Source organism: Staurois parvus, unplaced genomic scaffold (assembly GCF_062004578.1).
Source record: "Staurois parvus isolate SC_StPar_1 unplaced genomic scaffold, SC_StPar_1.0 ptg000468l, whole genome shotgun sequence".
NCBI lineage: Eukaryota > Metazoa > Chordata > Amphibia > Anura > Ranidae > Staurois > Staurois parvus.
Genome location: NW_028318264.1, coordinates 1,839,094 through 1,855,939, shown reverse-complemented (window position 1 = coordinate 1,855,939; position 16,846 = coordinate 1,839,094). Strand labels below are relative to the sequence as shown.

At 36.5% G+C, this 16,846-nt stretch overlaps 1 protein-coding gene across 1 annotated transcript in view; it reads left to right on the top strand.

Moving 5' to 3' along the window:
* LOC149452715 (dynein axonemal heavy chain 5-like) overlaps positions 1 to 16,846 on the top strand; it is a 401,888-nt gene that overhangs the window by 206,460 nt on the left and 178,582 nt on the right. Inside the window, exons 48-51 of the mRNA XM_089689046.1 lie at positions 4,043 to 4,132; positions 6,093 to 6,329; positions 8,750 to 8,917; positions 10,456 to 10,662. Of these exons, the coding sequence (XP_089545172.1) occupies positions 4,043 to 4,132; positions 6,093 to 6,329; positions 8,750 to 8,917; positions 10,456 to 10,662 (702 nt within the window). The remainder of the gene's footprint in view (positions 1 to 4,042; positions 4,133 to 6,092; positions 6,330 to 8,749; positions 8,918 to 10,455; positions 10,663 to 16,846) is intronic.

The window sequence follows — 16,846 nt, the reverse complement described above, 5'->3', positions numbered from 1 at the left end:
CAGCATATTGTATATTCATTAAGTCTAGGTAACATCATGTTAGATCACAATCAGATAATGGTCTTATCTCATTAATCCAGCTAAATAAAAGAAAATTCAAGTTCTAAGAATATTCTGTTTGAATATTGGTAAAGTAGTTAACTGTGTAGTTCCATTCTTTAAATTTGTTTTACAAAACTGAGACAAAATTTCAAATAATTACTGTGTAAGATATTTTGCTGATTTTACATGATACCACATTGTGTCTGTTTTCCTTTTCTTTGCACTAAACAAGTCAGTCCAACCAAAACTGTTGCATTTAATTACATGCCTCCTGAACCACCAACTGGCTTCTAATGTCTGTTGGGAGCTGGCTGGCTGCAAGATCTCTGCATTTGAATTCTTTGATTATTGCACATCTGTTGTGACTGTTTGGAGGAGGTCTCTATTTTTAAGTCCCGTAGAGATGTTAGGAACCTGTGGGTGGTTTTACACCCTGCTGTGTACCGTTTACTGAAATACACGGTTTCAGTATACCAGGTGCACTGACCCTGTAATATTACTAACATTATGCAGTGGCAGCATTAATCATGATACATCAAATAAATATATTCCAGCAAGCTGAAAAATCAACAATGCGTTGATCTTTGTACTGGCTTTATAGTGAACACCTTGGTTGCTAGAGGTGTTTATATTTTTCCTAGAAACAGAATTTAAAGCTTCAGTTTATTTATTTTTTAATCAGCACATGGGACAGTACTTGCATCGAATGCTGGTGACTACTATCTTCATTTAAATCTTTAGTCCTCTGCCCCCCTTTTCCTCTGCATACCCGATTACAGTGGGAATCTTCTGGTGCTCCAGGGGTTAATATGAGTGTTGGATCTGTCATAGGCACTCATCAAGAGTGCAGACTATGCTCTACCCTTCTGCCCTCCTCCTTCATTCATGGAATCTCTACTATCGATTTCAGCAATGAAAAGCCCTCTAATGGATAGAGGATGTGAAGATGAATGAAATGGTCCAGGAGTTCATATTAACTCCCCTTGCAAAGTTAAAAGCCTATTTGCCATTAGTAAATTAACCCTATAGTCTCACCGCTTCCCACCCATAGGACGTACCAGTATGTCCTTAGGTTGAAGTCCAGGGCCATGGCCGGAGCTGCAGTCTTGACCCCGGTATCATTTTCTTTTAACCAGGCTCCAGGCTGAGGATCAGAATCATGTCTATGGTCTAATAAAAACCGGAAGTGCCAAGTAATTTGTCACTACCAATTTTGGTCTGATGTAAACAGGTTGTTACCAGCCTGGGAAAGCTTTTGTTCAATGTGATCTCAGTTTCCTCAGATGCTTTTCAGGGCAGATGTGAGATCTGAGGTCTAATAGACCCCAGATCTCTTAGTAAAAAGAATCTCTCATGGCCCAGGCTATCTCAGAAAATACTGTTCATCCCTTGTGATAGTAATAAAGTTGATGTAAAAAATAAAGAGTGGTGTGAAAAAATTTTTTAAATAAAATAAGTAATATATTTTTTTAAAGAGCACCCCCCCATGCTCGCACAAAAAGGCGAACACATACATAGGTCCCTCACTCATATACTTAGGGTGATCGCACCACACATGTGAGGTATCATTGGGAGCATCAGAGTGAAAGCAATAATTCCAGCACCAGAGCTCCTTTGTAACTGTAAACTGGTAACCTGTAAAGGCTTTTGAAGCCTCGCCTATGGAGATTGTACTGTAATTTAGTGCCATTTCACAGGCATATGCAATTTTAAATCAAGACATATTAGGTATCTATTTACTCAGCATAACATCATGTTATATTTAACCAAATAATTGGGTATTATATTGTGATTTTTGTGCATTACAATTCATTCAAATGTATTTTTTCCCCAAAAAATTGCATTTGAAAATCTGCTGTGCAAATACCGTGTGACATAAAAAATTGCTACACCCATCATTTTATTCCCCAGAGCCTAATATTTGGGGGTTCTAAGTAATTTTCTAGCAAAAAAAACCCCTGATTTTTACATTTTTGATGTTTGTGGTTTCACTAAGGTGATTTCTGCTAAGTTTTTATAACTGTGACCCTACAACAATAAATAAAGAGAGTGAAAGTCACCTGTAGGAGAAGACCTTATTCTAAAATCCTATATATAAACTGTATATACTGTACATCTATTCATAAAAATGCATCAAAAGTGTAAATTTTTTGATGAATAATGAAGTAACTAGTGTCACGATCGCAGCGTCAGACCCCAGACCTTCTCACCAAACTTGTGACCGAAGGACTAGTCGATCTAAAACCGCGATGTCACGTGCGGAACAATGCCACACCCAGCTGTACCCTGCACAACAATTTTCCAGCTGATTGGACCACAATCGATGTACCAGCAGCCTGAACGATTGTTACTGGGTCAGGTTAATTACGCAATTAACCCTTCACACTGCCACCACCTCCTTTTTGTACAGAGAAAGAGGAAACATGGCAATATCAGCTAAAATACTATAATGGTTGAGATAATCGTCTGCATAATACAGTCACCGCAGGCCGATTATGCAGAGTTAAACAAACACAGTAGCGTTCTCTTTAGAGGCAGGAATTTGTGGATTGCAATACAGCGCTATAGAAACAGTTCAACACTTTCAGAAAGAAAGATTTATTACTAAAAGATCAAACAGGTGCAATAAAAATATTTACAGAAAAAGATGTAACTAAGATATATATATATAAACATACAGAGACCAACTACACAGCAAAGAGATATCAGAGAGAGGTTAAAGGGTTAAGGTACTTGCCAAAGTCCTGGGTTAGCAGATCCAAGTTTCAGAGCAAAAGGGCACAGGTCTCCCCAGGTGGTATTGATGTTAAAATGGGAGACGTCTTCCACTTCGACTCTTAAGCCTGACAGTCTATTTTGTAGTCCCCAGCAGGGGGTGCCTCTGAAGTCAAGGACCAATACCCCGCTTAGGGTGTGGAGGTATGGGTGGACACCTCAACTAGAGCCAAAATCTCCTTTAACTCATATTTTGGCCTATAACTTTCCAGCTGCACAAGTGACATTCCATCCGCGGGTAGATTATTATGCAGACACGTCTGAGGATTGATTAGATATGAATTATGAAATTATACACTGTACGGTTCACGAGATCTACTTTTCTGTTTTCCTATGTATTCGAGACAATGTGGGTGACCTATCAAACTGTTCGCCTTCTCATGGCCAATCTGACGATAGGTCCGGTTTTTATGTAAGTCTCTCATATTCCAAGATATGAGACATAGGGGAGAAATGGATTTTGAAAAGTGTTTATCTGATCCTGTCACCTACACTGAGTTAGATTTATTAGGTTGGAATCTCTTTCAACTCCTGGGAAAGCTTGCCTTATCTCTTACAAGGTGTTACAATTTGCAGGTTCTTTGGACAGGGAGGCCCCGGCTCCCTTGGGGGGCTTTATAGCTCCTATGATCCTCCTGTGACATTCCCAACTCACACACATACTGGCCAAATGTCGCTGGGCCTCTCTAAGGAGGGAGGAAGAATGAGGGAGAAATATATTTGTCAGGATGGTTAATCCCTTTGCCAAGATGGAGGTTGAAGCCAAAATGGTTGAACCGCGTCCATCTCTGGGTATACGCTGTTACAACTAGTTGTATGGGATCTGTAAACTATTCATGTTAACACAAGTTAACACTTGCAATAATTTTGTGAGGAGTAGTGGATTAGACTTCTATGAGTAGAATGAGTTATTAGATGAGGTCCAAGTATACCACTGATCGATCTGCTACGTGTCAGGGGTCAGGGTGTTATATCCGTAGTTTTTTTATTATAATATATATATATATATATAAGTTATAATGAAGCATAAAAACACCATTTTATGTGAGCTTTACTATTCAGAAACATTTTTTTCACCAATAATCAAAATAACAGTGAGATGATAGCTTAAGGTATAAATATAACGTACAATGCTTTTAAAATAGAGAATGCCTTTCTCTGGGAATTACGTTCATCTGACTGGAAAGCCTTCTTGTAACAATTTTCTGTTGTGTTTTCTTTGCAGGATTTGATTAATTTTGTGTTCACGGCTGTATCTCCAAAGATGCAGATATTGGAGTGTATGTATATAAGGCAAGCAATTGATCTCCTTCAGGTAATTACATATAGTCCGTTCTTCTCTGAGCATAAGATTGCAAACGAAATATGGACATAAATCCTAGCAATACTACTGCCCCACCAATCACCTTTAATGTTTTATATATGTTCGGCAATATTGAATATCAATAGCTCTGAGTATTTCATCCGCAAAATATACTGTTTCCCCAATTGTATCCTGAGTTTGCAAAGCACTTGCATAAAACGTGCCTATATGACACCATCCTTAATTTGACCTTAACCCTGCACACAACTAATCTGGTTTAAGGTTTTTCACCCAGTTACCGTAAATCATTTTCATTTTCAATACTAATTTTATAATAGTTTGATTTTTCTTGAATTCATCTATTGGATTTAACACTCAAATGCATGTTATTCATTGAGTGTTAGACCATATATAACCATATGCATTTTGAAGGTGCAAAATATATTTGAGGTACAAACAATAATTAAGAAAAAACCCAGAAATCTATAGCGTGCATAAATATATACCCATAAAAGTCAAAAGGCCTAAAAGGCTTAAAAGGTTTTGTAGAACCACCATTTGCTGCAAATACAGCTGTAAAACTCTTGGGGTATGTCTCTATTAGCTTACAACATCTAGCCCAGGGGTCTCCAAATTTTTCAAACAAAGGGCCGGTTTATTGTCCTTCAAACTTTAAGAGGGCCGGATTGTGACCAGTGGGGGTATAGAATGTCAGTATCCATGAAAATAAACATGGGGTACTATTCCTACCATTAGTACCCATCATTGGTATTAATGGAAGGAAAAATACCCCACCATTGGTATCAGTGTAAGAAATAGTGTCCCTTTGTTGGCATCAGAGGGAGGAATAGTATCTCATATCATTGGGATAAAGGCTAGCAAAGGGCCACATCTGGCCTTCGGGCCGCAGTTTGGTGACCTCTGTTCTAGCCACTGGGATTTTTACCCATTCTGGAAGGCAAAACTGCTCCAGATGGATTGCGTTATGTACGGCAAACTTCTAGTCAAGCCATAGATTCTCAATTGGATTGGGGCCTGGGCTTTGACTACCTCTCCAGTGTAGCTTTATCAGTATGTTTAGGGTCATTGTCCTACTGGAAGGTGAACCTCAACCCTAGTCTTAAGTCTCTGGCAGACAAAAATTGATGTCTTGATGGCCAAAAGTTTCAATTTTAGTACTATCTGATTGGAGAACCTTCTTACATGTGTTTAGGGAGTCTGCCACATGTTGTTTGGCCTACTCTAAATGTGTATTTATATATTTTTCTTTAGGAAATAACTTTATTCTAGACACTCCTCCATTTTGCCCTGCTCTGTGTATTGTACAACTTAAAGGTGTCCTATGGACAGATTTCCCATCTCTGCTGTGCATCTTTGCAGCTCCTTCAATGTTATAATATCTTTGGTGTTTTTGTTGCATCTCTGATTAATGCTCTTATTGTTTAGTCTGTGAGTTCGATGGACAGCATTCTCTTGTTAGGTTTGTAATGGTACCATGTTTTTTCTGTTTTGTAATAATGGATTTAATGGTGCTCCATGAGATATTGAAAGTTTGGAATATTTTTAGTTTTAATCCAATCCTGATCTATACTTCTCCAAAACTTTGTCTCTGGCTTGTTTGAAGAGCTCCTTTCAGAAAAGGTGTATTGAAATAATGTGACAGATCATGTGACACTTTGATTACTCACAAGTGGACCTTATGTGATCATCTAATTATAGGACTTCTGAAGGTAATTGGTTTGACCACGCCTTATTGAGGGGTTTTATAGCAAAAGGGTGAATACTTATGTACACTCAAATATTTATTTATTCGTTATAATTATTGTTTGTGTCATATAAAATATTTTGCATCTTAAACTTCAATTCCAAGTCCCACTCTTTTACATGATATTGAATTATCAATGACTGATGGTTCGTTAAAGTTGTCATTTATGACTCCTTCATATTTTATTGATGTCCTATCTTCTTCTAGGGTCTTCTTTCTGATAAGGAGGAGAAGCAACCTAGCCAGGAACACCTGGCTCGATTATTTGTTTTTGCATTGATGTGGTCAATAGGTGCATTGCTGGAGCTTGAGGATCGTATGAAGATGGAAATATTCATGCGTGATCACTCTGCCCCTCTTGAGCTTCCTGCTGTTAAAGGAGATGAAACCATTTTTGAATTTGTCATTAATGAGAATGGTCAATGGGAGCACTGGTCCAAAAGGGTATGTAAATATCAATGAACCATGTTTAGGCTGTACAGTCTATATCAGTATGTGTAGCCTCCTATATAAAGCCCAGGCTATATAGTCTCAGTCTGTATGGACATCTATGAAAAGAAAGCTTGTATGTTTTGGTTTTCATAGAATAGTTCTGGTTCTCGATACTATATATAAGTTTACAATGCTGTTCTTTCCATAGTTTTTATAAAACAACTTTAACATATGTTTATTTCTGGCATTAATAAAAGTAGATGCCAATGTTTGGCATTGATGCTTTAATTGTGGAATCTTTTTCCTGACACAGTACTTACCTGTATAATTAGAATTCTGTTTAGACCTGCATGTTCATTTCAGTTTCATTAAGAAGTATCTAGCTTGACCTAATGAGCAGTGTTGAGATGAACATACTTGGGTTCGGTTCACAGGACGTCTGCTGAAGTGCATCGAAGTTTAAATGTTTATCTGAACTCCATTGAAGACACATCTTTAAAATCAGTTTATTAAGGCTAATAGGCATGGCTTTGTCAAACAAAGGGCATGGGCAGCCGGGCACTGCCCTGTGACACATGTACCAATGCAAAATATTACTTAAATATTCCATTCATCAGGGAGCAACTCTTTTATTACTGCTTAAGGTGAAATTTTAATTGGTTTTATTTTTATTCCTTAAATAACATGGGATTACTTGGGGATGCTCTACAGTGGCTTGTGAAGTGGCACACCTGTAGGATGTACTACAGCAAAAAACTCACAGATCTAACAAAGGGCATGGATTACATGTACCAATACAAAAAAAAAAATGAAATTTAATGGAAAAATGTTCTTTTAATAATAGTTTCAGTAAGATATCAAAAATGCAAAATTCTATAAACCTATGCAGTGTATACAATGTATTACAGCAAACCTGACGGTTACGGAGAAAACAAAATGTAATTTAAATTGAAATTATATTTCCCAGCCACTTCATTTGTGTTTTGTAAACAAAGTAGATGGCTATTCCCTTCATTCATAGAAGACCTTTATCCTACATGAGAGTCTGAAATAGATGGTAAGGGGGCATATGATTCCTCCCAAAACCTATACCAGTCCCTTATCTGAGCATACAGCTGGCTTGGAAGGACAGGGAACAGTGAGTTTGCCCTCAGCATATGGAGGGTACCTTGCCAGGTGGGACCCCTCTGGCAAAGCACCTTGGCCTCTTCTTGATGAGGGCAAGGTTCTTTTCTCCACAACCTTGGCCTGGTGGTTGTGTGGGGTCTGTTGTTGGGGGGGGAGGGGGGGGAAATCTGGAAGGCCAAATATACTGCCCCTGTATGTGAATATGTGAATAAGTAAGGTTACTCATTCACAAAAGAACATTGAAGAGTAAATTAAAGTAGAACTATAGGCAAAAGGAAGGGTTATAACTTATAACCTCTGTCAGATGTTTTTTCACCATTTGTGTCCCATTGCAGAGATTACCCTTCACTTCCTGTTCCATAGTGAAACAGGAAGTGAGAGGAAATCCCTGAAAATTAAGGTAATCCCTTGAGGACCCCCAGGTCGAGTAGTGTCCCTACTGGAAGATTTAACTTTTCTGAGGAAAACCTAAAACTTTGCTTTCACTTTCAATAATAATGGTAAACAGGACAAATAGAGAGGTTGAAGCTGCTTAACAAGGCCACAGACAGCAATAAAAACTGACAAGCGTTCTAATCCCTCTCCACTCCATACAAAATTTAAAATTTTGCCTTTAATTATACTTTAACAAACTGACACATTTAACTTTTATCCCTTGTTTAAAAAAAAACAATTATTGATTAATTTATATTTCTACAGCACTTTTCTCCCTGTGGACTCAAATTGCTTTTATCTGCTGTTGGGTCAGATGGTGAGGGAGCCATCTTGGCTGTGCTCAGTAGCATGTCATACTAAGGACAATTTTAGATCCAATGTCCCACAATGTAAATTCATTTTCAATCACATAATTCAGTGATGTAGATCCTTTGCTAACCATAATGAATGCTGCCTGCCAACCCACTGACACAAAAACACAATCCACTTGCCCTGAATTACATTTCCCAAGAAGACAGTTTGAATGTAAACAAAGTGGCAGGGATGCTGGCTGACATCACTGAGCAAATATGGCCATGACAAGGCACTACGTGATTTTAATTATCACCGTAATCAGCCACAGAACCTGTGTAATCAATATTTGTTTGGTTTTAAAGGGATGAGGTGGCAACCTTAACAATGTAGCAGGTAACAGTTTTGTTTTTTATTTCATTTAGTAGTAGCTGATGTTTTGTCATGCTGGTAGTCTATCTTGCCGTAATACTTGATTTATTGATTTTTTACCTGCTCAACAGAGACATTTCATAAGTAAGTACAGAAGTAACCAAAATAACCACATACATATATACTGTACTTTGTTTTTCAAACAGGTTCCTGAATATATTTATCCAAAAGATTCCATACCAGAATACACCTCAATCCTAGTTCCAAATGTTGACAATGTTCGTACAGATTTCTTAATGCACACCATTATGAAACAAGGAAGAGCAGTTTTACTGATTGGTGAACAGGGCACAGCAAAGACAGTTATGATCAAGGTGAGTAAATATCATTTATTGTGGTGAATTCTGGTGCAAGATAGAGAACTGCTAAAATGTGGAATTCTTCTGCTAGAACCTATACACTTCCTATGTTGTGTGCCTTATGCTATGTATTACCCTTGTATCTACACAGAAAATGCTATAAATCAAATTAAAATTTGCATAAAAGGAAAATAAATCATCTTGGAAAATAAAAATAGGTCACACAATTATTTTCTTGAATTATGTTAGTTAAATACTTGTAACATTTAGTTAGTTAAAGTACTGTGTATCATGCACATACTTACTGTATATCAGTGCCCTTTTTTTACTTAATAAATACCATTTTCACCTTTTTTCATCCTTTGGTGCATCTTAGTGCTGCTGGTCTCCTTACAATCACTTTCTGTCTACATACATGCACTCCAGTGATGGCATTTATTGAGGGTGGGGGTGTGTGTGTCTGAAGATGACCACAGTAGACGATGTCTGTGTAATGTATATTCAAATGGTCACTTGTAGTCTTCATTAGGAGCCTGAGTTAAAGGGTGACAATGTAAGAGCACAATTGGGAAACAGGGTCAATGTCTTGTCACATGACGTTCCTGAAGAAGGACCTACTTGGCAGGATGACCAGGTATTGTTGTATTGACATCTTCAGATTTAAATTATCAAACATCTGAAATTACATTAACATGTTAAAATGTAAATCTAAAATTTATTTTTCAGTATATTGACTGTTCAGTTTACTGTTGGGCTACCTTTCAGGTCTGTGCATGCCAACCACAGACCTGACTGGGAGCCCAACTACTGACTAAAGGATTGCACATGGCAGACTGACTACGTTGAGGATAATTGAAAGGTAGTGGTTTCCTGTTGTCAGTCTGAAACAGGAAGTGCTGTTGCTGTCATGATATCCAGGCAATAAGCAATTTGCTTAAAAATCTTTATACCTACATTTTTCTTTCTTATTTTAATAATGCTATATTTTTTTTTTCATTGTCTTGAATTTATAACATGAAACATATAACCTTTTCAGCTGCAAACAGAAAACACAAAAAGAACAACACCGTATGAGTTGTTATATCTATTTTTACCTTAGGACGTAGTTAGTAAGCAGTATGTTTTTGTTATAGTTCCTAAGAGATATATTTTTGCTGTTCTATTAGTTGTTATTTTGTGTAAACCAACTTCCTTTTAGATTTAGTATTTATCATTTATAACTAACTGGCATTGCTCCCATTTAGGCATTTGTCTTGCAGCATAATGAAAAGTTTTACTTGAAACAAACTGCTGTTGTTGGAGTCTGGCACAAAAAGAACCACTGGAAACAATCCATAGCATTGTGATATTCCAAAAATATATCTGAAAACCATCTGCCATAAATTTGTTTCTGGGGGAAAGAGATATCAGTTAACTAGCCCTGCTTCACTTTATTACTAAATTGCCACCTCTTTTTTTGCTGAAAGTCATGCCAAACCTTAAACAGGATTTAATATTATTTCTCAGATGACTTTGTTTTAAAATTTGAATGTTGTGTTTGTGTCTTCACAAAGGGCTACATGAGTAAATATGACCCAGAATTTCATATCACCAAGTCATTGAACTTCTCTTCTGCAACCCTTCCCAACATGTTCCAGAGGAGTATTGAGAGTTATATTGACAAAAGAATGGGAACAACATATGGCCCTCCAGCAGGAAAGAAAATGACAGTTTTTATTGATGATATCAATATGCCCGTAATTAATGAGTGGGGTGATCAGGTAAGAAAAACTGTATGTGGTCACTTAGTAGACATCCTTATTTGAATACAATTTTTTTTTACTTTTTTCTATTTCAATAATTTTTATTAAGTAAGAGTTTTTTTACTCATAAGAAGACGTACAGAGTGTATGCAGAAGTATCCATACCTTAAAAAAAAAAAGGTAGACTACTTGTTACCTAATCAGAGAGAATAACATTATATAGATGTGGAATTAGAGGAGGAGCCTGTGCCATTGGCTAATGTGATAGATCAGTTAAACATCAAAGATAAACATACAGCATAAAGAAAGCAGTGTTAGCCCCTCTATACTAGGACTAATGCAAAAAATGTATAATAGCCCTTCTCCATTCGGGGGACAGAAACATGGTATGGATGCTCAATTTCAATAATTTTCCAAGAAAGAAATAGAAGAAGTATAAGAAGAATGTGAATGCATTCACATTCTTCAGGTACCATTGAGGGCACTAGCCCATACTTCCTGAGGACGTGAAGATCGCGACATGCATTGAGGTCCGAGCCGCAAACATCACTTCCAGTTTCCCTTTGATGTGATATCCGGTGTTTGGAATGCACGCCGGACGTGGACAGAATGGTGGTATGTGAGAAGAGATCCCCCTAGTGACCCTTATGGGTTGGTTCCCCCGATTGTACCTGAAGAAAGTGAGTGCATTCAGTATGCTTTTAATACACACTTTTTAATAAAGATGGTTGCCCTATGATTGTTTATCTGGGCTTTTTGAGAGATTGGTTCTGAGGAAGGAGGAGATGGTTTAACACTGCCCAAAGTGGAGGGGTTTGAAAGAGAAATTATTATTATACAGTAGTTATATAGCACCAAAGGGTATGCTCAGCGCTGTACAGTAGCAAGGGGGACAGAACATGAGACAAGACAGTAACAATACAATACACGAGGGGTTCGAGGCCTCTGCTCTTTCGAGCTTACAATCTAGGAGGGAGGGGAAGGTGGTACAGGAGGAGATGGCTGTGGGGGATGGAGTGGTGGGATTAGTGGAGGAGGTTAGTTGTTAGGTGAGGTCGGGTGTTAGGTGAGGTTGGGGTAGGCATCCCTGAAGAGGAGGGTTTTCAGGGAGCGCCATCATAAGTTAACTACCCACCTAATTGATACAACATTTCATTTTGCAAGCCTGCTAGCTACTTTGTTAGTTGATGTGTTTCGGTGAGTGCATTAGTTGACTATACACATTGGTGGAACATGGTTAGCATTAGAAGAAAGAGATTGAGCCAATTGATTGAGCTGTCTACTGGCAAACAGTGCTTGGGGATGTTTTGACATACCTTCTTTTGTCTTGGACTTTTCATCTCACAAAAAATTGTGTTTGTTGCACTATTTATTTGCAATAACAGGTGATATTGTCGCACATTTGGCAAATAAGTCTTACTGGACATTGTTGTTAAATTTACCATTATTTATTTGCACATTTGGCAAATACGTTTTTATTGGATATTGTTGTTAAAATCACCATTATTTATTTATTTATTTTATGCAATATGTATTAGATGGTATGGTAATAACAGGGTCAGTGCTCACTTTTATTTTTTTTTATCATTATACAGGTATGTTTACATTTGGCCACTGATAAGTCTAAATAATAAAGAAACAAATTGCGCTAGTGAAAAAAAAAATTATAAAATATTACACAATTATTATCATGAAAAAGAAAAAAATTGTCCCATAAATAATAAATATAAATCATAAAAGAAAAGAGTCCCAAAAAATCTTCAATTATGTAATTGGTGAAAAAAAATATATATTCAAACGAAATCCACCAAATGTGTCAATCCACCACCAAATAAAATGAATAAACTCACCAGAGCTATATGCTGATAATGTTATAAATCAGCATAAAATGCTTTTTGCTCTTGGAGTAATGATCTGCAGACTGATGAGACAATGCTTGACTTGGAAATCGATATCCAGGGAGCAATACTCTGCAATAGGATGTACCACTAAATAGATCCACTTCATATAGACACCACCATATCCATAGGATGTTTGAACAGCCACTCGGAAAGAAAACAGAAGCTCATGGTGCAGTACCTCTTAAAATCTCGCTTTTAATAAAACATATAACTAGAGATGAGCGAATCGAACTTAGCGAAGTGTAATTCGTTTCGAATATTAGGAAAAATTCCATTCGCACCGAATCCGAATTTTAGCAAACTTCGGACGCACGAATCGAATTTTCCCCGATCAGCCGGCAAAAGTGTCACTGCAGAGAGCTCCGCTATTTCTGACAGTTCTCTGACAGTTCCTTCACATTTACAGCGATTGAAACATTGTATCTATTTGTTTCCATTTAGGATACAGATGTTTTTATTCGGAAATAAATAGATACAATGTTTCAACCGCTGTAAATGTGAAGGAACTGTCAGAGAACTGTCAGAAATAGCGGAGCTCTCTGCAGATACACTTTTTGCTGTACTGGAATTCTTCTTCTTTTCATTCTTCTTCTTCTTTTCATTCTTCTTCTTCTTTTCATTCTTCTTCTTCTTCTTTTCATTCTTCTTCTTCTTCTTCTTCTTTTCATTCTTCTTCTTCTTCTTTTCATTCTTCTTCTTCTTTTCATTCTTCTTTTCATTCTTCTTCTTCTTCTTTTCATTCGTCTTCTTCTTCTTTTCATTCTTCTTCTTCTTCTTTTCATTCTTCTTTTCATTCTTCTTCTTCTTCTTTTCATTCTTCTTCTTCTTCTTTTCATTCTTCTTTTCATTCTTCTTCTTTTCATTCTTCTTCTTCTTCTTTTCATTCTTCTTTTCATTCTTCTCATTCTTCTTTTCATTCTTCTTTTCATTCTTCTTCTTCTTCTTTTCATTCTTCTTCTTCTTCTTTTCATTCTTCTTCTCATTCTTCTTTTCATTCTTCTTCTTCTTCTTTTCATTCTTCTTCTTCTTCTTTTCATTCTTCTTTTCATTCTTCTTCTTCTTTTCATTCTTCTTTTCATTCTTCTTCTTCTTCTTTTCATTCTTCTTCTTCTTCTTTTCATTCTTCTTTTCATTCTTCTTTGCATTCTTCTTTTCATTCTTCTTTGCATTCTTCTTTTCATTCTTCTTCTCATTCTTCTTTTCATTCTTCTTCTTCTTCTTTTCATTCTTCTGCTTCTTCTTTTCATTCTTCTTCTTTTCATTCTTCTTTTCATTCTTCTTTTCATTCTTCTTCTTCTTTTCATTCTTCTTCTTCTTTTCATTCTTCTTCTTCTTTTCATTCTTCTTCTTCTTTTCATTCTTCTTCTTCTTCTTTTCATTCTTCTTCTTCTTCTTCTTCTTCTTTTCATTCTTCTTCTTCTTCTTTTCATTCTTCTTCTTCTTCTTCTTCTTCTTTTCATTCTTCTTCTTCTTCTTTTCATTCTTCGTTTCATTCTTCTTCTTCTTCTTTTCATTCTTCTTCTTCTTCTTTTCATTCTTCTTTTCATTCTTCTTTTCATTCTTATTCTCATTCTTCTTTTCATTCTTCTTCTTCTTCTTTTCATTCTTCTTCTTCTTTTCATTCTTCTTTTCATTCTTCTCATTCTTCTTTTCATTCTTCTTTTCATTCTTCTTCTCATTCTTCTTTTCATTCTTCTTCTTCTTCTTTTCATTCTTCTTCTTCTTCTTTTCATTCTTCTTCTTCTCATTCTTCTTCTTCTTCTTTTCATTCTTCTTCTTCTTCTTTTCATTCTTCTTTTCATTCTTCTTCTTCTTCTTCTTTGTCGTGCCCCGTGACTGCCCAAATGAGTGAAGTGTGCGGTGATTCTAAGATCGACGGCACTCATCTGCATGTCATACTGACTGACAGTATTATTTCTCTTCCCCAGCAGACTCCAAGGGCATTTAAATTAAAGGTACAGTGTTCTGCACCAATATAAAGGCTCTCTGAAGCCTAGAAACCCTTTTAATAAGTTAAATTCGCAGCGAATAAATTCGCATCGAATCGAATTTCTCCCGCAAATTCGGCGAATCAGCCGAATCGAATTTTTGAATAATTCGCTCATCTCTACATATCACACTTACAAAAAACGGTGTCCTAGCCGACACCAGCATCAACAGCATAATCAGATCACACAAAACGAACCCAGCCGCCTTGCACATGCGCCGCACCGACCTCTGGGAACGTAGTGACGTCACATCAGTGAAGTGGCACTTCGTGCAATTTGTATAGCATTAGCAGAATGCATTTTACATTGTAAATTAATTTAATCCATTACACTCATGTTGCATCAAAAGGTAGAGAAGATCGCTTACAGAAAAAAATGTGATGCTCTGATGTCCTGTAGTTTATTTGCCAAAAATCTCTAGGATTTGTTTTCTCTCTCGTAGGAAAACTTATTTTGCACACTGAATTGATTTCTTAGTATGATCAGATTGTAGAGTGAGAAGCAGGGTAAGACTATTATGGATCTCAGAAGCTAGTTTGTATTTGTGCTACTCATTTAGTTAGGTAAAATTAGTGAGAGCATTTTGCATTTGTTGGGATTTTTCTCTTTTGTGAGAGGGTATGGAGGTAGCTTACCTCACCTTGAAGCATTGTGCATCTACCAGATCCTAGTGAAATCAGAAACTCACATTCATGTTGACTGTAAAATATCCCTTAAGGAATGAGGACAAGTTTGAGGTAAAAGTCAAATCCCAAAGCAAGGGAAAAGTAAAAAAAATGCTGTACATTTTTGCATTACATGCAAAATTCCTGTTTTATTCCTTTAAATATCCCACAAGTGCAGAATATTATTTGGATACACTCCAAATTATTTTTGTGGACTGAATTTGCAAGACGTAGAACGTTTTCAGCACATTCGAATGTTGTTCGAAAGATTTTGTTTGCTTTTAATATTTGGTTTTGGAATGAATGGACTTTACCAAACAAATATCACATCTACCATATATGTTAGAAATGTGTTTGTTTGTGAGGTTTCCATCCTGGTCCTTTGAATTTTCTCATCACTGCAGTCTAAAACAAACTTCAAATTGACACACTAATGAATATAAAAATGAACAAATTTACTTAAAACGTTTTTTCCTAAGAATTTTTGTTCGAAATTCTACCCATCTATGGCCAGCTTTAATGTCAGCCCTGCTCATTTGTCTGTTGTTCAATTATTGAATCCTGACCATTTTCATAATCCTCACAGCATAGAAACCAAATGTTCTGTAGTGCAAGAGTGTAACTGGAGAAACATATTGGGGTTTATATACTAAAGCTGGAGAGTGCCAAATCCTGCTCACTCCTGCATAGAAACCAATGAGCTTCCAGGTTTTATTGCCAAACATTAACTGAACAAACTGAGGTTAAACTGATTGGTTTCTATGCAGAACTGAGTCTGATTTGGCACTCTCCAGCTTTTGTAAATAAACCCCATTGAGCTGCCATAGAAAGTGTGCACAGGAAAACTCTGGATTTCTGATAATCAATAGATATTTTTGTAATTAATGTACAAGAATAACAACATGCTTTCAGTGGAATATTTAACAGACCAAAAGGAAGTAAATAAGATAAGCTCATTATTAGGGTTACACATATTTTTAATAACAGAGACACATGTGGGCTGCCACTACTAGTCCTCTTCTGAGGATTCTAGTTTTCTGGACAGGACACTGCCCCACTAGGTGCAGTAAGGTTGGAATTGCTAACTTGGATGTATATACGCATGTATATCTATAAAGTCAGAGCTAGACTTCTTTTTTTGCATGCTTGTTCCAGGTAAGGGGCACAAATTATTGTAGCAAGAAGGTAAACATGACAGCCAGAAATTTTCAGAATGTGAAGCAACAATGGAATCATCTAGGTTACCTTTAAAAACTTAGTATAATGGACCTGTCCAAGTGATTGTGTCTAAACCCAAATGAAATAAAGACGGAAACAAAAATATAATCTAACTTCAAAATCGAAGGTAGGAGAGTATGAAAGTTAGATTTTTGCTTGTGGGATGGTGATAATCCCATAGAAATGTAGATACTATTACCACTTGAGCTGATCTCTGAATTTATTTAGAGGAATTTTCTATAGAGGTAAGGGTGCAACTAAATATTTATATAATTGAATGCACTATTTATGCAATAATCCTAGACCTCAGGAGAATGTGCACTAATTGTTAATGTATGAATGTATTTTATGTATTTAAAAGTAGTCTGCTGGGATCTACAAAGTGGACAGGCATAGAAACAAATAAAACTACATATGGAAACATATTATG